Raw genomic sequence first — 23,895 nt, 5'->3', positions numbered from 1 at the left:
CTACACTGAATGTACAACAGTTAGTGAAGGTGATTTTGGCTACCATTTAATTAGCTTTTCTTAACTTTTCAATATAGTACTCTTTTTGATATGGGACACAACTTTGCAGCACCCAGATCCACCTATTGGTAAAATGAAAAGATTGATGTCCTTCCACAGAATTTGAATGTAAGCTTACCATGCCTGAAAATGGAGGATATGGAGCACAGTGTTTGAGAAGGGAGTTAATGTTCATAGAGAAAAGCACACCCTAGCAATTGCAAAAAACAATACTCTAATTCCAGTCACTTGTTTTACTGATTTCCCTATTGCAGTTAGCTTTGTTTGGGCTTCCATTGGGCAGAAGGGTACCCAGAGCAATCCCACCAAGGAATTAAATTCAAAAGGAAAGGCAAGAGGGAAGGAATTTGGTGATGCTAGAAAACACAAATGGTGAATAGAGAGGAGTCAGATGTTCTTTTTGAGAGAGACGTAGAGCTTCTGAAGAGTCCAATTGTGAAAAATTCTGAAGTGGAGTAAAATGAAGATGTGTGGCCTGGCATTTTGAATGAGCAAAGCAATTGTCATCTAATCTGAAAATGTGAGATTGAATGTATGGGTTGTCTTGACAACAGCGTGATTTAATATACTTAAAAAAAAAAAAAAAAAAAAAAAAAAGCTCTATAAGCATTATAAATAATGGAATACCCATTTTGCTTTCAAGACAGTGATAAGCAGGTTCTGTAAGGTTGAAAGAACAAAGAAATCCAGGACGTCAAATAATTTTTAAATATTATTTTTATTTAAAAAAAGAAGAGTTACTGGAGTATGTAAGAGGTGAGAAAACAAAGTGTAATGAGGTACTGCACAGACTCAACTTCTCAATTTTGGTAGTCAAATAGACCCCCCGTTTTCAATTTCGTGTAAAACTTGTGACTCAATTTCCTCAGCAAGAATAGCAACTGTGCTTTGATCAAAATAGAATAGAATGGACTTCAGCACAGCACGCAGTATGTACTGCAATAAAATTGGTCTAGTATGCTCTCTTTGCCAATCAAAGACCTAACGCATACAGCAAGCAAGCAATTATTATGGCTTGTTTACTAAATATTTGTCTCACTGGAATTGGAAAACATGTTATTTTCATACTGTGTTGCTAAGCCTACAGTTGTTTTTTCCAAGTCATGCGGAAATTTTACAATATACAGCAACATCAACATCTCTTACATTGTATTAAAGTGTGCAGGTAGTCTGAGCCCACTTGTGCAAGGCAGCTGCTGTGTCACATTTTGGTGTTGTGAGAACTGTGAGAAAAGCAATAGGCTCATAATCACAGTGCACTGCTATCTACAAGTGCTTATGGTCAGCTTGATGATTATTCCAAAAACTTACTAAGACATCTGTTGTTTGTGGTTTCTTGTTTTCCCCTAACAGCTTTGCCTGAAGCACCTGTGTGCAGCTTCAAGCAAGCAGCGCTTCTTCCCTCACGTTACTTGCCCTCAGTAAGAACAGCACTGACATTTGTCCTATTATTTTGCCCATAGCAATTACTTGTAACAGTGTGGTGGTATATGCTGATCCATGTGAATAGGGGAGGAGTTGTGTGTTTTGCTTTCTAGATTAATTCTCTAAGTTGATTTAGACTTCAAAATGCAGAAATGCGTTCGCTTCTGTTATGCTAAATTATTTTTAATATGGCCTTTTTCAATTGATTACCATAGTTGTTGAAAACATGCACCAAAAAATCCAGATCTTTAATCTTGTGCTGTTTTATACATTCAGTGTGTTGTACTTTAGCTTGCAGTCTTTCCGTTTGAGACAATCCATTTTTCCTTTCATTTTCAATTTCTTTAGTGGTTACTGTTTTTGTAAAGAGAAAGATCATTCCTTGGATTGATTTTCTCTTAAGGAGACACTCTTGGAAATCTTAGTTTGTATTGGCTGAAAGAGCAGGGAGGGAAGAGTTATAGGGAAAAGAAAGGAATTTTTGTAAGGGGAGCCACAGGTCAGAGAACTTATTGCTGGAATCAACTTCATTTTTTTTCTTTTTAATTTTGGCAGAGATAATTTTGTATCATTGTGCCCTTTATTCATTTAATTTCTACCTATTTCAGAAAGATCTACTGATCTCTCAGGTTGTCTTATGCTTTACTTTTACTATATCTGATGTTAGGTCTTAATCTGAAAGAATTAGAGGAGTGAAGAATGCACAGCCTGCGTTCAAAACACAATAAGGATAAGGCTTCACAATACTTCATGAAGTGAGCATGTTTTGAGATCTAGAAATTAGTCAGCATGGGTGGGGGAGGGAGGAATAAAAAAGAAAAGAAAAGAGTAGGAAAAAGAAAAGGGGTTTCTGGTTAATATTTACAAGTATTGTAATAACAGAGTTTGGTCTTGGTATTGTTCAGTTTCATTAGATCTACCCAGTGTGTTTGCACATGGTGCCCAAACGGTTCTCTTGGCTTCAGTAGTGATTTCCGGGTGTGAAAGAAGCGTCTTTTCATTTGTCACAGCTCTGTGTAAGAAGCAGTTATCAAAGGAAACATTTGAGAACAGAGGTGCAGACAGCTGTGCCCCTGCTTGTACGCCTTGCTTTGCGGTGACTTGCTCATCTGCTTTACTGAAAACAGGAACAGAAACAGAAGAAACTCCTTTGTCGGAGTAACAGCTCTGATATAGGTTCTGTTGCATAACATGAGATACTAAAAAGAAACAGATTAAGTTGAACAAACAAGTTTATTCCCTGTGGTTTCTGATGTCAGCGTTAAAAAGTTTCCTTGGGAATTCTCTTGCTCTTTCCAAAACCTATTTCTTTTTTTCTTTTCAGGTCATGGCAACCATAAAGAAAACAGCCCTTTTCTCAACAGTTCAGAAGCCAGCAAAGGAGGTGATTACTATGACAAAAATCTGGCCCTGTTTGAGGTAATTTCTGACTGTTTTTCACAGTTTTGATGTGATTTGTGATCTTCCAAACCGGGAGGGACTGAATATATGTTATTTATCATTCAGTGGAATGTGGAGCATTGCAAAGGCTCAGGTGCTTTGGTACCTAACTCTCACTGATGGGGAACCTGATATCTAAAAGCCTTTGGTGTGTTTAAGTCTATAAAGTACTAAAACATAATGGTAGCAGAAGTGACCTGAGTAGTTTAAACAGCAAAGCTGTGGTTACACCAGCTGGACCCATACAAAATTGAGCACAGTCGTCCTCCTCACCTCACTGGCACTGCAGTAAGTGAAAATATGTCATGGTCTGCCAAGACCAAGTTTCTAAAAGGTATTTTCAGAAGTTGAGGTTCTGGGGAGCAGTGCAGAGAGTATGTGATTGGCTCTGCAGCTGTTTTCCAGCAAAGCTCCTGAGTAATGGCTTCACAGCCATCCTGGGAACTTGCACCCTATGTTTCACATGCTGGGAACTCAGCTCCTATGCCCAGCCAGGTTGACCCCTGCAGAGTTCAGCTGTATGGCACACAGCCTAACACATACTTATGTGCCTGCTGCCCTGGAAACACTACAACTTTGTTTTTATGGCAGTGTGCTTGAGCTAAAGACTTTGAAGCATGCTCCCAGCTCTGGTGTCTCCTTCCTCCAAAGCACAGTAAATTTGTGATCAGGATGAACTCACTTGCATGTTGTGGAGGGCTGGCAGTTTGTGGAATTTGATCTGCTGTTACTTACACGCCTGCTTTTCTCATAAGCAACAGCAGAGCAGGACTGCAAGCTGTTTCTGTAGTACTAAAGAGGAGGAACAGAACATCCCAAAGGCTATGCTGCCCAACTGAATGGGGAGCATGTTACCTCAGCCTCTTTCTGGAAGTAATCATAACCAGATTTTTGAAGATGAAACCTGTAGATTTCACAGATGAGATCTGAGGAAAGAGTAAGAAAAGGGATACTTCGTCCATGGCATCCTTTCAACCGTTCGGAGTGGGTTTATGCATCAGATCCTCCTAGAAACTGTTCGTGACAACACATGAAGATATGATAAAGCTCCAGACAATGAAATCTGTCTTAATCAGCTTTTTATTTTCTGTATAGAGAGTAATTTCTCTTTGCCTTGCATTACATATTGTGCAATTTGACATGTAAAGCAGTTCAGTTTCAGAGGGAGAGAGTAAGGGAGTGACTTTGTCCTGGTTTTGTTTCTTTGCAGGCTAGCTGTTTCACTGGGCTGCTTTTTTTTTTTTTTTTTTTCCTTTGTCTGAGGAAAGTATTTGTTTGGAGAAGCCACAGATTTGGCCTTGAAAATGCTTTCAGAAGCAGATGTTGGATGGGAAGAATGTAAAACTGTGAGGCACTGCAGATGTGGCTTCTGGGATTTAAAAAAAAAAAAAAAAAAAAAAGAAATTTAGATCCACATGAATAAGATTACAAAGTTTGAAAAATATAATAAAACAATCAGACCTCAGTCTGCAATGATATTGCTGCCTTACTTGTAAATTTGACCCTTTTAAAAGTGTATCTCTTTTTGTCAATTATGTTAGAGCTGCATATAAGGCATGTATTCAATTTCTTACAGCCACAGAGCTCAGAATTTGTCTTTACTGATACAATTTGTTTTATCAGTACCTAAGGAGAAGGGGGGGGGGGGTATATAATGCACACCTGTTGCCATTTCCTAGCAGAATTGCCCTTGTTTCAGAAAATAAATCCTCTTATCAGTGCAATTAAATACTCTCTGATTCCCTTGCTTTTACTCATGGAAGGCCTGATCCCAGCAGCTCTCCCTCAATGCTGTGATTCACAGAAGTTGACTGTTTGTCTTCTTCCACAGGAAGAACTTGATATACGACCAAAAGTGTCATCTCTGCTTGGCAAGCTGGTCAACTACACTAATCTTACCCAAGGTGTTAAGGAACATGAAGAAGCAGAAAACACTGATGGTTCCAAGAAGAAAGTATCAAAAGTGAGTAAAGATTCTTTCCATGGCCAGCTAATCAACTCAGTGATTCCATGTGTGGTTTTGGAGAACTGGACTCCTTTCCGCTTTATCTTAACTTCTGTAGTTTGAAGGTGTCATGATAGCTTTGCAAAGAGCTTGTTGGTAAGTAGTAAGATGATAAAAAACAAAAACAAAACTGGAACCAAAACAGTGGCTGGGGATAAAGCACTACAGTACCATTGCATATACCCAGTATGGATTTAGATAGATAGGATATGCTTTTAGCAGTGAGTCAAATCAACAGTGACAAAAAAAGCCCACAACTTTTTCACAGTGCTGGTTTAGGTTCCTGGAAGCATTTGAGATCTGTGAGCCTGGTAGGTATGACGCAGGGCTTGCAGGAGGCAACACCCCTCAAGAGTGGTGGGTGGAGGTCAGATTGGGCGCCCTGGGGCAGCTGAAGTATCATTGTGGTTGCTAGGCGTTTAATCAACTGAATTCCACCCCAAAGGATCTGAATTGAGATCTTTAGCCTCTTTGGGCTGGCTGTAGTAACTAAGCTGAAGGTGGGGTTTGATTGTTGGTTGTTTGATTTCTATCGCAAGCACTGTGTTCTAACTGCTGTTCTTAGTGGTCTGGCAGCCAGGCAAGCACTTCAGTTAGTGCTAAAATTTTACTGGTATGGTTGCATTTTATTGCATTTGCAGGCCTATCAGTTTGCTTGCAATTTTTTTTTTCTTTCAAAAGAAAATTTTAAAAACTGAGATAGCATTTGAATCCTACAGATTTCATCCTACAGCACTGTCAGAAAGTCTTCGGTGTTTTGAACAGAAAGAAGTGATAATGCTGAAAAACAGCACTGTTGTTCTCAAAGAGGAAACGTGTGAATCCCTGCTGACTGCTGGATTCCAGCTTTCTTACACACATTGTTTCTTTACTCTGCTTGTTTTTACACTCATGTTAATAAAGTTACTTAGTCAACATGATTCTTGAAGTTGAATTTTATCCAAGACCACAAATGCTAAAGTATTGTGATACTGTGGTCAGTATGTCATCACTACAGGTCTGAGTGAAGGTTGTCTAGGTACTGTAACTGGGTTTTGGTACTTCAACCTTACTTTTAAAAAATAATTTAAACATTTTAACCATTGCTTTTGTATGGTACTTAGTATTACGTTAACTGTTGAGTCTGTTCAAAGTTTTTACCTTCATATAACCAATATGAAATTTCATCTGCATCTATGTTCAGCATGCTTTTGAGGGAAATAAAGCCAAAGATCAGCTGTTAATATGGTGATGTTGCATAAGACCAAAAAAAAAAAATAAATTACTTCTTGCGGATTGATTATTATCTTAACAAAGGTAAAATGAAGGGAGATTCAAATAAGTACAGCCATTACCATTTGAAACAGTTCTGTGCATTTTTCCCATTTATTTCCTCATCAACTGCCCATCCAGGATACCAAAGTAAGATGCAGTCTAATCTGAAAGCTCATTGCTTATTTTTGTGTTGACAAAGAATTAGGAGAATTTGGTGGTGTAGTGTAATGTTGGTTAAAGAAGTTACAGTATAGCTTTGTAGGAAAGAAATGCAGCAAATAACAGGCAAGTGAGAGGTTGTTTTTAACTTAAAGGCAAGACAGTCCTTGTGAAAGCCCTGCTTCTTTGGTAACATGCACTTTGGGCTTCTGGTTGTCCAAAATTATGCCCTACTAAAATGTGTGCTTACAGACTTCTCAGATGGTTGCTGTAAAGTGAGTTGGGTAACTATTCCAAAAGTGACAGTATCATCCTGTGTTAATATCTCAGGATTTTCGATGTAAACACTGTATTTTCCTTAAGTGAATATTTGCCTAACTTGTCTGTCTCGGAGATAAATTACATCATTTGCAATATCATAACAGTAGTTTGAATTTCTTATCCCCATCTTGTCTTAAGCAATGTGAGAGTTTAAACATCTTGTAGAATATAGTTGAGTTCTTGACCAATAATTATGATTAAAAACTGAAAATTCAAAACTAGCAACTATACAATGGTGTAGACTATAATTGTTACAGAACCGTACAGATGAGAAGCAGGTGGCACATTCTGGTTTTGAGCATTAGCTTTGATAACTGATTGATTGCTGAGTATTCTGTCAGCTGTGCTCAGCTAGTATGTGTCCAGCTGGTGTGACCAAATGTGAGCTGCCTGTCCTGTTGTGTCACTTACTGGAATTGGCATCTTGTAGACCAGAAGTGGAGTGAGGAGGGTTAGCAGACTCTAGATCTGGTATTCCCCAAATCGTACCCTTTTAAATTAGAGAGGAGAGCATGAGAAAGTGCACAAAACTGTGTGCACATCTAGTACAGAAATCCGAATGGCAGGTGTTTAAAAAAGAAAAGAGATCTTTCTTCCAAATGTTAAGCTTAAGTGAGCAGAGAATGATGTGCTTTGCCTTGTTTGTGACGTCTGCTTTCTCAGGTGACACAACCAAAAGAGACTTGACATTTCCACAGACTCCGGAAAATATATTACGTGATGGTCCTCCCTTCTGAACTTTTGGAATGATCAACACAGTTTGTAGAAGGTGCAAACAAAGATGAGAAGAATTTCAGTGCAAAACCCCTACGATTTTATGAAAAGAGGTTGATATGGGCATGCTACCCTGTTTCAGCATTCACATTAAATATTTTTGATTGCATAATTCTTCTTTAGACATCAGAAAAAAATTGTAATAGGATAGAGATTTTGATTACTGTTAATGTTTTCTAAGAACAGTCTTATATTAAAGCACTTGGTCACAGCACTGTGAAAATATCCCCTTCTCACGGTAGAAATTACATTCAGTATTTCAGTTCATGTATCTTTAATAAGGCAGTGCATTTCTGTGCTGCTGTCTGTCCTCATGCTACAGAGCAACCGCAAAAGCTGTCATTACTGATCTATGTCCCTGAGCCCTGCAGCAAAGTGCTTTGATAACCTGTCATACTGGTACAATGGAAACAGTGTCCTTCAGATTCAGATCAATACTGATATCAATCATGTCTACAGCTGATAAGAGTGAACACTGTGCATGCAGAAACATGATCTGCATTGCAACTGAGATTTTTCAAGATTATTCTTTCCCTTCTCAGTTGAACAAAAACATTCTTCAAAACGTCTGCTTAATTTCCTTTATGCAGCGTGAGGCAACTAACTTGTTTGTTTGACAGCTGTAGAGACTGAACTTCATAACCTTTTTGTTTCAGACTGTATTCTGCTGAGGCTTCAGTACAGGTTTCGTTACACTCATTCCAATGGAGGCTGTTGATTATAAAATGTGTAAAGAGGATTAAGTCGCTGCAGTTTAACTCATGTTAAATATTTCTGTGAGCAGGCTGGTGCAAGCAGGGTTTGTGCATCATTTCATGGTGGTATTTTATATTCCTCAGGGCAGGAAAATACAGAGTAAACTCCGTATTAAATTTGTCCTAAGTGCCTCAAGTACACTTAGTAATTCTGTGGTTTGGGTTTTGTCTGCTGGCAGTCACTTACGCATCTCCTAAGCTGCTCTGCTCAGCAGTAGTCTCATAACTGTGCAATTAATGCACGGCTCCTCTTCCTCTGTGGCTAGAGTTAAGTTGTAACTTGATGCACATTAAAAAGCTATTTCAAATGAATGGGGAGGGGAAGATGATGAACGGTGGAGCAAATCTGCCAAATGGATCAAATAGGAATGTGCTGGAATAAGGCAGATTTTTATGCAAAGGAAGCAGGTGCTGAGAGATGTGTAAAGGACAGGCTAAAAACTCACCTGCCTTGCTAGTGCTTGGAAAACTGCATATGGAATATACAACAACTGTGCTCCACCTGCCCTTGCTGCAGAGGAGAAACCTGTTCAGAGGAAACAGGTATACTATACAGAACAGCCTGAGAAGATCCTCTACTGTAGCATTGAAACAACTCATTTAAAAATCATTTCTGTTAGTGTCAGAAGATGACAGTTCCTTCCATCCTTACACATAATCATGGCACAGCTTTTAGTTCTGTAGAATGGTAATTTTTGTACATATGGCAGTTGAAGTTTTAGGGACTTCTTTGTAGTGTGGCACTGGAGCTGCTGAGTAACAGCTCTCTTGCCCCATTCTGGTAGGTCTCAATGGTATGTCCATTGCAGACCATCAGCATGTGGTCAAGAGGTTCACACAAGTTACAGCATGTATGGGGAAACTGATTGATCTGATTAACTTTAGTCGCTGAGGGAATTCGAAGCTTACTTCAAAAAATTGAGTCAGTAGTTCCTTTTAACATCCTTGTAGTTCAGACAATTGTTCATGGGTTTCCTTAGATGCTACTCATCTGTAATATGTTTAGGAATTCAAGTTTGTTTATAGGAAAAAGTATGAAAATTGAGAGGTATTTAGAAGTCTACTCTCTATTCCCCCATGTTTCTGCATTCTTTGTAATTTTAAACATAAAAGAAAACCTTAGGAAATGGAAGCAGTGGAAAACGTTGGCAGAAAACCACAGCAATTTGGGACTGAATTTCTGTGAGTGTCAGATGTGCCAATGGAGGAAACACTTCTATTCCTTGAAATAAAATCCTTACCAGCAACACTTTGATATCAGCATTTGGGATCTGACTGTCCCCTGAAAGTAACTATTTAGGCAAAGAGAATTCTGTAAGATACTGTGTCAGATGCCAGCAATGTGAAGTTCCTGTGAAGTCACCTGAGTAATTTACATTTTCTCAGTCACTGTCAAAAGTAATTCAGTCTGATGCTAAAAAGATTTAAGCAGAAGAAAGGTAGAATCACTGATTCTAATTCTGATCCCTGATTTATGTAAAATACACAGAATGAAAAAAATACGTTATGCGTTTCTCTACATTGCTTCAAAATCTCTTGTATTTATAACACAAAATTATGTTTTGAATTCTAGGAGTAAGATAGGATCTATCCTACTGTGAATCTGTAGCCCTCACCTGGTTTCATCATAAACATTCTGTGGTTCTACGATAAAATAACTAAAAATGTATTTTTAATAACTCTTAATAATAACTCCTAATAACTCTTGCTAAATGCTGAATATGATTGCAAATGTGAAGATCATAGAACCATAGAATGGTTTGGGTTGGAAGAGTCCTTTAAGATCATCCATTTCCAACCCCTCTGCTGTGGGCAGGGACACCTCCCTCTAGTCCAGGTTGCTCAAAGCCTTGAATGCTTCCAGGGAAGGGGCATTCACAACCCCTCTGGGCAACCTGTTCCAGTGTCTCACCGTCCTCACAGTCTAAAATTTCTTCCTGATATCTAGGCTAAATCTACCCTCTGTCAGTCTAAAACCATTTCCTCTCATCCACTACATGCCCATTCAAAAAGTCCCTCCCCAGCTTTCCTATAGGCACTGATCAGGTACTGGAGGGCTGCTAATGAGGTCAGCCCCAGCTCTCTCAGCTTGTTCTCATAGGATAGATGTGAATTTGTTTATAAATTGATGGTTTCAGTATTAGCAGTTTGCTTTTGTGGAAGTGGAGGACAGTAGTAATTGGTGTACATCTCCCTTACGTTTCTCCGATTTGTGTCATTTGAGAAACTGAAGTTGTATAATCTTGGTTACCTGTGCTTTGAATAATTCCAGGTAATGAATGCTATGTACTTTTTTTTTTTTTCAGTCACCCAGCATGGGCACCCTGATGGGAGTGTATTTACCTTGCATGCAGAACATTTTTGGGGTTATTCTCTTCCTTCGGCTGACTTGGATGGTAGGAATGGCTGGTGTTCTTCAGTCCTTCCTGATTGTATTACTCTGCTGCTGCTGTGTAAGTATATAGCTAAAACAGTGCCTAGCATGTAACCCCTGTGAAACTGTCAAGAAACTTGGGGAGGCTTCTTTGTAGATGTATGTGTAGTGAAAAACCAGATTTATGCTAGGCTCTCCTGTTTTGTTTGATAGGCATGTGATTTTTATTTTTAATGTACGTGTGATAATATTTCTAAACTGTCAAACTATTTCTAGTGTAGATACAGTAAAAAAAAAAAAAAAAAAAAAGTGGTGTTGGTTCTGCAAACAGTTTTTTTCTGTCTGTCTCAGACTGCCTGCCTTGCTGCAGAAGCCTCTGCCAGAATTCCAGCTCTGTGAAGGGAGGGACGCCTATTCTGTTAGTGTGCTTTGTCTGCAGACAGCCATTGCTTGACCTGATACAACAGGCATTTCTCAGGCAAAAGCCTTAACAGAACGATGATTAAATTCCTGCTAACTCTTGTTTTCTTTCAGATAATGACCTGTCAAGGTATAATAAAAAGAAATATTGTGGGAGGTTTACTCTAACAAGGAATAAGTTAAAATTTGGATATGTTGTTGACCCTATTAATTCCTTTTTCTTGTTTTTGCAGACTATGCTGACAACCATATCAATGAGTGCTATTGCTACAAATGGTGTTGTTCCAGGTAAGTGTAGTCTGATGCTTCTCATTAGTGGAAAAAAATTTTGCTGTAAGCTATTAACATGATTTATTCCAGATACATTTAATTAAGTCAGGATACAGAGCCTGAATTAATACCTAGTATTCCTCTTCAGTATCAATTAGGCAAAATATTTTATTTATCACTGTACTGATAAAAAATTGGTTTAATTGAAACCTTAGAAAAGCAGGTATGCACTGTAGTTTTGTACGTTTTTGTTGTTGTAGTAATCAAGAAATGACAATTTTACTCTCACATCTCTTGTTTCATAGCTGGTGGCTCCTATTTCATGATATCCAGGTCATTAGGCCCAGAGTTTGGTGGAGCTGTAGGGCTGTGCTTTTATTTGGGAACAACATTTGCAGGAGCGATGTACATTCTTGGTGCCATTGAGATTTTATTGGTGAGTAATACTGGAATAGTCATGATTTTAAGACAGCTGGCAGAAAATACTGCAGTATTCTTGTCCCATGTTTGCATACACATTCACAAATCAGACCAGAAGGTCTCTAATTCACTATGGTCAGTGTTGACCTTTTAAAGTTATACACACTGTCGATATCTAGAATGCAAAGTCTACTGAAAACATGGATGAAAGTGTGACTAAATTAAAGACCCATGCTCATCATTGATAATGTTGGCTCAGTTGCCCTACTGAAATAGGGTTTAGTAGCCCTCGATTTTTTTTCCTGTAAACTCAAGGATGGTTCCTGGTGAAGAGCATGCTGCAGTGATAAACATTTTTGGTATGGGAACAAGATCACTACTGTAGTATAGACAGAGTTCTGTTTCTGTGCTCCTTCAGCTTGCTTTCTTCTTATTTCAGACATATATTGTGCCACAAGCAGCAATTTTTTATCCATCCGGTGCCCATGATGCATCCAGTGCTATGCTAAACAACATGAGGGTGTATGGAACTGTATTCCTCATCTTAATGGCAGTGGTGGTCTTTGTAGGTGTGAAATATGTTAACAAATTTGCTTCCCTCTTCTTGGCCTGCGTAGTAATATCCATATTATCCATTTATGCTGGAGCTATCAAGTCCATCTTTGATCCACCTGAATTTCCGTGAGTAATATTTCTTCCTTGGTGGGGTATAGCTTTGACTACAGGTTTGGAAGCTGGGATTCAGTAGAAGTTACTTAAAACTTTATCCTAATACATTGTCAAAGTTTCTTTTTTGTGAATCATTTCAGATTATTTTTTAGCTGTATATAGTAATATATACTTGTATAGTATATGCAGAGCTTATGGAATAGAAATTCCTTGGGCTAAAATATTGTCACATTCCTTAACTGTTTCAATAGAACTAGATTGTACTGTTTATGTACAAGATTGATGGAGGTTGATGTTTCTCTGCTTCCCACAAAGACAATCCAGTATCTTAGCCTACAGCTATTGAGTTACTTTCAGGCAAGAATTTATACAATCCTCCTCAACAAGGAAGAGCGTGGCAGCTCCATTTTCCCCTGGTCAGTAAGAAACAATGTGCTGCCTTTGTGGTTGGAAACTGGTGGTGCATTGCAGTTGCTCCCTCAGAAGTAGAACATCTCTTGGGAATGAGGGAGGTATGATGAGTTCATGCTGAAGCTCCAGTGGAGCTTCCCTTTAATTTGAAAGTAGTTGAGTTTACTGCAAGAGAAGCTCTGCTCTGGAAGTACGTCCCTTGGCTTGTTAAGCTTGTGATAAGGATTCTTAAACTCAGAGCTGAAGCAGCAATAATGTGTATGCATGTGTTTTACCAGAAATGCAAACAGTATTTCCTGATATTGCTGGCAGGAGATGGAATATGGAAATAGAGGAGTTGAGGCTGCATAATTATCTACACTTCAGTGTCATGACTGAGCAGTCGCAACCCTCAAATGCTCCCTTCAGATATTTAGGGCCCAAAGATTATAGTAATGTACAACAATGGCAGGTTCACAGCTGTAAAAAATAGTGTCTTCACCTCCCCTCATTATCTTTGTATTGTTCTTGAATGTACTCCCTGTCACCCTTCATTGGGCTGTACTCCTTTTTCTTTTATGGCAATAACTGGATATTGTGCTTATCTTTTATACAGGAGGCCAAGGCTCTAAATCCTAAAGAAGTGGCCTTGTGTCTTCCATTTTCTTGGCTTGAGTGCTTGAGATCTGTGAACTAATACAACTTATTAAAATGGCAGAAAATAGCAAATTTTCACGCCCGCCCTGCTCTCAGTGAGCATTTTATGGCAATGGGAAGAGAGGCTGAATAAACTTCAATGGCAGCAGGCTGTTATTTATGTTGTATCACACTGTCTGTGGATCTGTCTTTAGAGATGTGTGTTAAAAATCTAGAATGCTGGGAATAAAGTTAGGTGGTGAGGTGAATTACAACAGGCACTGGATGATTCCAGGAAAGATAAATATTATCTTCTGACAAGAAGAACGTTTGCTTATTGTGACTGAATTGTATACTTCTAATTCTGAAGCTAAAATGTCAGAAATCACTTAAGTGCTGCTGCTCAGAAACTGGTATAACGCCTTTCACAGTATCTTCAGATATTCTTAGTATCTTCCATTCCTACAGTTCTGTTAAAATGAAAAAAAAATGTTGCTTAATGTTTCCCTTTCCTTATTTAATGTAAATTGATCCCTGTTGCCAAATTCATTAAATCACAATTTTACACATCTCCCAAAATTGGTGGAAACATCCAACCTTCAAGCTAAACAGATGCATCGTCTTCTTCCTGCTACCACCATCTTTTTGAAGCTGAGAAATAATGTAGAAAACCAGAGCCACTTGAAGCTTCCATGATAGAAAGGGGGGTGATGGAGAATGGCAGATTTCATACTGTAGGTGCTGTATAATAACGCTGTTTTTTACATTTTCCTTCCAGAATTTGCATGTTGGGCAACAGGACTTTGATAAGAGATCAGTTTGATGTTTGTGCCAAAACCATAGTTAAGGATAATATCACCGTGGCCTCTAAGCTTTGGGAGAACTTCTGCCACAATACAAACTTAACCACTGAGAACTGTGATGAATATTTTCTACTGAACAATGTTACAGAGATAGCAGGCATTCCAGGAGCTGCTAGTGGCATTTTAAAAGGTGTGGCTTCTAAAAATATAAAAATATATAACTTGTATAAAAATAGTCCAGCATAATTCCATATGCTTTCCCCTATCTAAAGAGCAAACCAGTATAAATCCAGATCTCTGATAAATATTGCTGCTGTTAATTTGCAGTTGTGTGTATATGGATATAGTTACCCATTAAAAAGGCTTAGTGTATTTCTGGGGATTAAAATTGGTATGAAGCTAAAAGAAAGTTACGTGTGGTAATTTCAGAGGATAAAATGTGCTTAGATTTGTGTTGACCATTTGCATGTATGTCTTCATTTTGTTTTGTTTTTGAAAGCATGAAATAGAAATTTTCTTTCCCGTAACTTGCGTGTCTTAATTCGTGTTGTTCAGTGAATTGAAAGAATTACATTTGTAATCTTCAGCAGTAGATTCACTGCAATGAGAACAAGTCTGAACTGAAATATGCTTTACTTTTTTGTGGTGTGATGATGATGCTGAAGACAACTTGTGGAGCAATTATTTGGAGAAGGGAGAGATACTGGAGAAAGCACATCATCCCTCTGTTGATGTAGCAGGCCAGAAGAGCAACTTTCATCTGTATGTGCTTTCGGATATATCTACTTCATTCATGGTGCTCGTTGGCATCTTCTTCCCATCAGTGACAGGTGAGAATATTAGGGAAAGGGACACTGTGGGTCTCTAACCTTGATCTTATGTCCGTAATGTATTTTCAGGCATCATGGCTGGTTCAAACAGATCAGGGGACCTCAAAGATGCACAAAAATCCATTCCTGTTGGAACAATTCTTGCTATTGTCACCACGTCATTAGTCTGTATCCTTTTAAAGTCAGTACAGTCCTGGTGCATTGCTAGTGACTCACAGGAGTGCTTATGTATCTGATTTGTGGAACTGCTTTCAGGTGACTAAATTAGTGTGAGTATGATTGGTCTCCAACACAAAAAAGAAGTTCTTAGCCTGGAAGCTAAATTGCTATCCTATGGTTTTCCAACTCCTTTTTTTTGTGTGTGTTTTGTTTTGTTCTTTTGTATTTTAATTGCTTTTCTTTGCTACATAATTGTCTGTAGCTTTTCAGACTATACAAATACAAATTCATATTTTTCTTAGGATGTAGTGGTCTGATGAGAGAAAGCTTCATCCACAGAAATCATAAATTTCAGGTCCTTTAATGTCTGTTTGGTTTGAGTGATTTAAAGTAGTGTATGCTTTGTTGAGCACTTTAAGACAAGACAAACTAGTCTAGTTGTTTAATACATCCCCTGCTGGCAGGTGTGGAAGTTTTACAATGACTGTACTCAGTAGTAAGCTCTGTGTTGCTGTGAATGACTCATAATTTCCAGTGAGAACAGAGCACTTTATTTGCAAATGATGAGGATGTCCCTCAATCTGGATTTCTAGGTGCTGAGTGTGTTCACAGGAACAGCCTTTGTTCCAGTTGAAGATCTCGGGCTCCGTGTATGGAGCCATGGGAGCTTTGCTTAGGAAAAGCTGTCTTCTTAAAAATCTTTTTTCCTGCTAAAGGGATGTCTGTCAGCTTCAGCTGGCCATCGATTTCCTAAGCCCCAATTTATCAGGATAGGAGACTTTCTGAAAAAAAAAAACAACCAGACAACCCATTCCTCTAAGCTCCCACCCCAAGCAAACAAACAAAACCCCAAAATGATAAACCACCACCACCAAAAAACACTAATGGTAAGACCTTTGAAGTAAAATTTTAAGAGCTTTCTGAGTAAATGCCCCCAAGGGGTGCTTGGCTGCAGAGGTGCTTCTTCTGGATCTTCTGCTGTTTTGAAACTGTTTTTTGCCAGACCTTGCAAGTCAGGATCCCAGCTTTTTAGGAGCTGTCTTTTCCATATGTTATTACTGGAACTGAGCTTGTACTTAAACAAACAAACAAACAAAAAACACAAAAAACCCAAACAGCCAACAGCAATAAAAATATTTCCTCTGAGTGTAATACCTATTAAACCAGGGTGGCCAAGCTTTAGTGTTATTTTCATTCAGAATGTAAATTCACATGTAAATATTATTACACCACCCAGTGGAAAGCTTGCACATAATTTCTAGGAGAAAACAGTGTTTCTTCTTTTCTTATACTTTGTATTTTTAAATTGTGTTTCAGAGATGGAAGTAGAGCTTATGATTTAAACATCTACATTTCAGTCACCAGATCAAAACCTTTCCTGGAATGCTAGAGCCAGGAAAATTGAATTATGTTATACTTCCCAGTGCAGAAATAGTGGAGTTTAATAACAAAATAAATATTCAAAGACTTATTGGTGATGTGAATGCCCTCAGAAATCACAACAGGAGAAAGTGCCGTCTGTTATTATTTGCCATCTGTTCAAAATATCTTCAGACACAAGAGGAGAAGCAGGAAAAAGTATTTTAATATTATTTTCTGTTCTATAGTTGTAGATTAAATTGATATTTACATGCAAGTTGTACTTCCTAGAAGGTTATCATCTTTATTGTAACACTTCAAGCAGTATTATTTAAAAATTGAAACTTAGAACAGTAACTGTTTGTCCCTTGTATTAGAAAGTATATATGAGCAGTGGGATGTTAATTTACTCACCAGTGGAAATAGTGTAGTTCAGATGCTTTAGGACAGAGGCAGATAGTGAACTTTTCCCAATACTTTCTAGTTTTCATCTGCCATGTCTAAATAAATCCTGCTTCCTTAGCACGATCTGTACTCAAGACTTCAGTTGTGTATTGTTATTTGGAGCCTGCATAGAAGGTGTAGTCCTAAGAGATAAGTAAGTAACCATTAAGCTTTACTGCTTTAATACTGTACTTTCTTTTTCTTTTAGCAAGTAGTGCTGGTTTTCCCCCACCATCTTCTGTAATTATTGTTTTCTATTTTTGTGCCTTTACCTCTAGGTGACTTTTAAACCATAGTTGCATGTTTCTCACACAGAAACCAAAATAAGAAACCCAACCAGACATCCATGACTGGATAACGGTTAATATTTGGTTAACTCTGCCCCTAGATTATTTATTTAACATTTTTGTCTGTTAGCTCATAATGATGTGTCCAGTACCAGAGTCTACAAGTACTTTTTATTGTTAAAGCTTCTCTCACACTGATTGTCTCATGCCTGTGGACAAATAGGGAAGTACATGTGAATATAATTAAGTTTGAGGGGAACAGCAAACAAACCAAACTACCAAATAAAAACACTAAATCTGCCTGTAGAATTGTCTGATGCTGGGTTGTGCTGAGTGTTTTCAAAGTCTTTTTGTTGTTGTTATTAAGAAATGCAGATCTTTCCCAATGCAGGTACGAAATTGCATACTGACAATGAAATAAGAATTTTATAATGTGTAATAGAAAAAATAAGTTCAAATTGCTGAAATTGGGTTATGGATGTTTGCTAGCTGTGTATTAGAAGTAACTGAGATTATTTGCTACTTTCTATCTTTCCCATTACAAAGAATATCTGATAGTTAATATTTACATGACATTTTCAAACTGACCAAGAAAACTGAACATGACTATCAAAATTCTCCTTTAAATCTCAGTGTCTTGCTGTTCCTCTCTGCAGGTACGGCGATGCAGTGAACAAGAACTTAGTGGTGGGCACCCTTTCATGGCCCTCTCCGTGGGTCATTGTGATTGGGTCCTTCTTTTCTACCTGTGGAGCAGGTCTACAGAGCCTTACTGGAGCCCCCCGGTTGCTGCAGGCGATAGCGAAGGACAACATCATTCCTTTCCTCTGGGTACATGTATAAAAAATGACACTCTGTACATAGTAACTAGCCAGTGATTTGACTTTATGCTCCTGGAAGTCAGATTTGTTTTCCCAGCATTCAAATGAAGGTCAATATTTTTTTTTTCCATGCTCTGTTTTCCTTTGTTAAAAACTGGAATATTTTTAAAGGACTTTGAATTTACATATATGGTAATTTTGTGAACATTCACATCTAATTTGATGAATCAGGGAAAACCATTGTAGTTAACTCCTTTCTTTAGATAGAGAACTATCTATCTTTAGATAGAGAATTCTATGTTTAGGTACAGAAACTCCTTTCTCTTTAGATAGAGAAAAAAGTGTTAAGAAAATTATTACGGTTTCTCTAAATAGATTGCCTTTTTTTATTTTATACTTATGAAATACGTGGAGAATATGCTTGATATCTAATGGTGAAAGTTGCAAATTGTTTCTGTTTCTTCAGGTTTTTGGTCATGGCAAAGCAAACGGCGAACCAACATGGGCTCTTCTATTAACAGCGTTAATTGCTGAGCTGGGAATCCTTATTGCTTCCCTTGACATGGTGGCTCCCATTCTCTCAATGTAAGAAGCAGGGCGGTTACTGTAAAAACAAACAAAAAACTGTGAACTGAAACAAAACACAGAAAACATACCTTTGAGTTTTGGTCATTTGATTGTATGTCATAACCACATCCTAAACTGGTAAAACAAATTACTGGAGCCTGAGTTCCTTTTTTATTATTTCTCTAACCTGTAGCTCTCAATATAAATCTATTTGTTTAAGTTCTGGAATGTTCTGTGTTTTAAGTATGGGCATATTTTCTTTGGAAAAATATTGTTTCCAATACAGAATGTTGTAAAAGATAGGGCTGATGTTGTAGATATGTTTCGATTTGTCCAATTAGAAGATCTAAGAACTGTATACTGATCATTCAGCTAATAAAAACTAAATGGTAGTCATACTTTGATAATAAATAATCCCTGTTGTTATAGTCTGTCAATGTGTACGCTGAAAAGTATTGTTGATGTTATATGTTTGTTCCTGCAGGTTTTTCTTGATGTGTTACCTCTTTGTTAACCTAGCATGTGCAGTACAAACGCTTCTTAGAACTCCAAACTGGCGGCCCCGATTTAAATACTATCACTGGTAAGCAGATGTCCAGTGTGCTCAGCACCTGCTGTGTGATGTACAGCGTGGATCTGAGGAGAATCCTCTCCATGAGAGCTGTGGGCATGTTCTCTTTTCTGGATATTGGTTTTAGACAAGGGGACATCAGTGTAATATTCATAGCGGATCTGACCCAGATAATTAATGGGATGAGTTTTGCTCTTACAACGGGATACTGAAACTGTGGGAGACATAGGAGATTCTCTGGAAGCCATAGAATGTTTAAAGAAAAAGGAGGGAGTTAATAATTGAAGTTAGAATTTCTTTGCTTTTCTATCCCACTACTCACTAATATATTTGCTTTTTGTTTTAGGGCTCTTTCATTTTTAGGCATGAGTATTTGCCTGGCACTGATGTTCATTTCGTCTTGGTATTATGCTTTGGTAGCTATGCTAATTGCAGGAATGATTTACAAGTACATTGAATATCAAGGGTAAGTATTAACTGAATAGGAGATGGTAGGAAGAAGACTGGCTGTGTTACTTGTTAACTATCTCCAACCTGTATCTTAGTTAAGGAAGGAATAGCACGGTCCAGAAAGTGACATAGAGGTTTTTCTTAGCAATATATATATAATTTTTTCAGTATTTTAATCGAAAGCCACTGAAATCTTAGGGACATGTTTTGTTAAGTCTCTGAAGAGGTTTGATTACTTATGTGGTTCACAAGAAGCAGAAACCCTGGTTGGGGACTTTTCCTTTCATTTACCACAAACAACTACTTTGGGCCCAGAACAGCTGAAGGCAGGCTGTTAATGTCTGATTAAATCTGGCTGGTATCGTTGTATAACCTGATTTTAGCAAATATTGAAATGCCTGTTGTTTATGCTTGGGAAACCTCTGGAGTGTTGATTACAATTACATGCAGGAAGGTGGTGTCATACACATTTGACTGAAATATTTGCATTTTGCTCATGTGATATGCATCACACATAGCTATACATATGTGCGTGTGATGCATGCTGTGCATCACAGTACTGAACTCATAAGGTAATAATTTCTCTGTGTCGAGATTGTGGATGTGCATTTAAATGCTCATAAAACTGAATGATGGCTAAACTGTGTGTTCTTCACAGTGCAGAGAAGGAATGGGGTGATGGTATCCGGGGTCTTTCGCTCAGTGCTGCGAGATACGCCTTACTCAGACTGGAGGAAGGTCCTCCACACACAAAGAACTGGAGGTACTCATTTTAGTTGAGTAGATTGCACTGATTTGATTGTCTGTGTACACATAAGGCATTAAATTGGATTCCAAGCAAGATTTTGGGGATCTGTGTGATTGAATTTAAATGCCCAGAATATCTATTCAGAAGTGGAACCTGTTAAAAGATTGCAACGTGCAGAGTTCCAGAGGCATACTGTAATTTGCTGGGAGCATGAAGAAGCACTGCTACCATTTGAGGCTTAAAAACTGAAAGAGAGGCCAACGTTTCTCCCTCTGGCTTTGTATGTTAAGCCAGATTACAGAACTCTACTCTGAGTTGTGTTGCGCAGCTCTTGTCAGGCTCTGAACAGGAGGAGTAGGAATCTCCCTTAAAAAAAAAAGAAAGAAGTCTGTAAGTCTTTTTGAACTTGCTTAACCTTAGCTTAAGAGAGAGAATAATGTAACTAATCTGTAAAAATATCTTAAGGAACAAAAAGCAGAATGATAAAAGCATTTGTATTTCCCAAACTTTTGGCACAAGATAGATCTGGAGGGACAGCCTTTCTCACAGAGCATGTGCCATAACTGCGCTGAACAGAGCCTTGAAAAATCAACCGTGTAATAAAACACTAATGAAAATCTCTTAAGCTAAGTACATGAATGGGTTTTATGACTGCCAAAACAATACAGTTCCCTCAGTGCCTCAAATCTGCTTTGAATCGAGAGAAATAAATTATTAATTAAAGCCCTCCTAATGGAGGGGAGAGAGTGTAGTTATCAGAGTTAATATTCAGGTACAATTAAAGTGATGAATAAGGCAGTTTTTCAGAAGTGTCTTTGTAATTTATTAATAAAAAAATTAATTCTCTTTCAATTTCTTCCAGGCCTCAGTTGCTGGTGCTTTTGAAACTTGATGAAGACTTGCATGTAAAATACCCAAGATTGTTAACGTTTGCATCCCAGCTGAAAGCTGGCAAAGGTTTGACTATCATAGGATCAGTCATCCAAGGGAACTTCTTGGAAACTTATGGAGAAGCCCAGGCTGCTGAACAGGTCAGTGTGCTAAATCAGTCCCTAAAGGAATTTCATAATCTTTCCTGGCAAAAAGCATATCAGTAAGACTTCCATGAAATACAGTATGAGCTGAGTAGTGCTACAGTTGTTTGTTAAAGAGCTTGCAAACATTTCAGCTGTCAGTTTTCTTTGAAAATATAGGATGAATGCTTTCCAACCTGTAAAAGAAGCCCAACCGCATATAACTGTGTTTATTTATAGAAAGTAATTACCCTGGAAGCTTATGTATGCTGATTAATGAAAGGAAGATGACTATTTAGTTTCTCGACATAACAAGAAACATTTCAGTGACTTTCAATTATTATAAATTAGCAAACGTATTTATTTCTGCAGGGTGATAAATTTATCTCAAAAAGCATTAAAAGATGGTCTTGAAAAATTGTTAATAAATCATTTAATCCTTCTCATTGTGTAAACCTGACATTATAGGCCTGCTTTCATCTGTGTCTTATCTGCATATCATTGTTTTCCCCAAAGGTTTTTGTACAGGAGCACTGTTAAAAAAGGAAAAATGAATTCATAGGCCTACAGGTTGAACGAGTTTAATTTTTAAACAAATAGAGGGCAGGGAGTTCTTGTGTGGGGTGTCTGTGGGATTCAAGTGGGGATTTAGTGCTTGTACACGTTAAATGAATGTAACAACACATCAAACTACATATAGATATCTGAAACTGGAAATCCAAGTGAAGGTAATTAACTGTGTGTTTAAAAAGGTGGATGTTTTAGGATTAGAAAATGGAAAGTGGGGTAGGAACAGATACTGCTAACTGCTGCAGTTTTTGTGAGTAAGAGATTATAGCACAAACCCAAAAGAAAAGCTTGCCTTGTATCTTTGTATCAAATTGTGTTTGGAAGGGAACTTTGTGTGCTTTAGCATCAGGTATTATATACGAGTGGGCATTTTCTCTTCTGTTTTATTAAGGAAAGTGATTGAGCTGAACTTTGCCTTAGGGCATGTTTTACCTGTGGTCCTATGTATCAGGAGCGTACTTTGTAATCAAATGATAGACAAAGGCATGGAATTCTTCTTGCACATGAAGTTTTTCCTTGACTGTCTTCCAGACTATTAAAAATATGATGGACATTGAGAAGGTGAAAGGATTCTGTCAAGTAGTTGTAGCCAATAAAGTTCGGGAGGGAATTGCCCACTTGATCCAGTCCTGTGGGCTCGGTGGCATGAAACATAATACTGTGGTTTTGGGATGGCCGTATGGATGGAGGCAAAGTGAAGATCCAAGGTCATGGAAGACGTTTATAGGTGAGTTTTGAAGGTTTGATGGGGCCAAAGATGGCGCACCAAGGTGATTATTACACATACGTTACACACTGGGGATTTTAACTGAATTTTTGTGAAATTTATTATTATTATTATTTTTACAGTTTTTGTTTCTTCTGTTGATCATGAACTTCATGTTGAGTTAAGAAAGCTTAAGTCTTAAAAAAATAAAAGTGGTCTCATATACTACATGGTATTGCTGGGGTTGTGTGTGCTGGATTTATGTTACAAAAGATGTAAATACAGCAAGTGAGGCTAAGCTCTGAGGGAATTAAAATCTTTCATGTGAGACCAGCTGATGAGATTGAGGAGAGAGGGGAAAGTATGGCTATGCTTTCAGGCAAAGCAATAAGTAAGTTGTCTGTAGATGATTTCTTACAAAACTGATTTATATTTGAAATATCATTTATTGTAGCAAGGAGGCCTATGAAAGTTCTTCAAAGATTGATTTAGTAGTTAAATTAATCTTTCTAATGAATGCTTCAAAATGATGGACTTGAGAGATACTGTTTTGGTGGCAAACTATTATTTTTTTACCTAGATAATCTCTTTCCACGGGTGCTAATCTAGCCATCTTTACTATGGGAACTAGCACTGCCCTTGCCCTATCACTGTCATTCTCCTGTTGTCTCAGATATCCAACTACTTAACAGACAAATTAGAACATCTGCTTCTTCCTTGTATTTAGCTTTGAAGATCACAGCCTTTATTTCAGACATGAAATAGGGCTTGTGTTCCTGTAAGTCTATTTTATCTTAGCTGTGTCGTTTGTCTGATCTGTCTGTGCAAGCCTCCCATTATGTACTTTTCTTTATGTAGGTGATAACTTTTGTAGTTTACTGACATTTGCTTATTGAGTGTTGTTTTTTTTTCTTTGGTTGTTTTTTTTTTTTTTACTATAAATGACTCTGGCAGAATTGGAGGTAACTGTTTGTTCTTTGTTCTTTCCCCTCTTGGCAGGTACTGTTCGTTGCACAACTGCAGCCCACCTGGCTCTGCTGGTTCCCAAAAATGTGTCTTTCTATCCCAGCAACCATGAGCGTTACAATGAAGGCAACATTGATGTGTGGTGGATTGTGCATGATGGAGGCATGTTGATGCTTCTTCCTTTTCTACTCAAACAGCACAAAGTAAGGAGCTTAGAAAAAGAATGTTT

General features: G+C 37.9%; 1 protein-coding gene across 3 annotated transcripts in view; it reads left to right on the top strand.

Moving 5' to 3' along the window:
* The window catches only part of SLC12A4 (solute carrier family 12 member 4), a 45,927-nt gene that overhangs the window by 15,125 nt on the left and 6,907 nt on the right, over positions 1–23,895 (top strand). For all 3 annotated transcript variants that reach the window (XM_052685185.1, XM_052685187.1, XM_052685186.1), the window contains exons 2-19: positions 2,810–2,904; positions 4,757–4,888; positions 10,500–10,646; positions 11,221–11,275; positions 11,563–11,693; positions 12,117–12,358; positions 14,151–14,365; positions 14,841–15,005; positions 15,075–15,173; positions 17,064–17,121; positions 17,911–18,085; positions 18,542–18,660; positions 19,127–19,225; positions 19,560–19,679; positions 20,322–20,426; positions 21,274–21,442; positions 22,526–22,721; positions 23,700–23,869. In XM_052685185.1, coding sequence (XP_052541145.1) covers positions 2,810–2,904; positions 4,757–4,888; positions 10,500–10,646; positions 11,221–11,275; positions 11,563–11,693; positions 12,117–12,358; positions 14,151–14,365; positions 14,841–15,005; positions 15,075–15,173; positions 17,064–17,121; positions 17,911–18,085; positions 18,542–18,660; positions 19,127–19,225; positions 19,560–19,679; positions 20,322–20,426; positions 21,274–21,442; positions 22,526–22,721; positions 23,700–23,869 — 2,492 coding nt within the window. The remainder of the gene's footprint in view (positions 1–2,809; positions 2,905–4,756; positions 4,889–10,499; positions 10,647–11,220; positions 11,276–11,562; positions 11,694–12,116; positions 12,359–14,150; positions 14,366–14,840; positions 15,006–15,074; positions 15,174–17,063; positions 17,122–17,910; positions 18,086–18,541; positions 18,661–19,126; positions 19,226–19,559; positions 19,680–20,321; positions 20,427–21,273; positions 21,443–22,525; positions 22,722–23,699; positions 23,870–23,895) is intronic.

Source organism: Tympanuchus pallidicinctus, unplaced genomic scaffold, assembly GCF_026119805.1.
Source record: "Tympanuchus pallidicinctus isolate F22 unplaced genomic scaffold, pur_lepc_1.0 scaffold22, whole genome shotgun sequence".
In the NCBI taxonomy this organism is placed as follows: Eukaryota; Metazoa; Chordata; class Aves; order Galliformes; family Phasianidae; genus Tympanuchus; species Tympanuchus pallidicinctus.
This window is presented reverse-complemented; position numbering and strand designations above follow the sequence as displayed.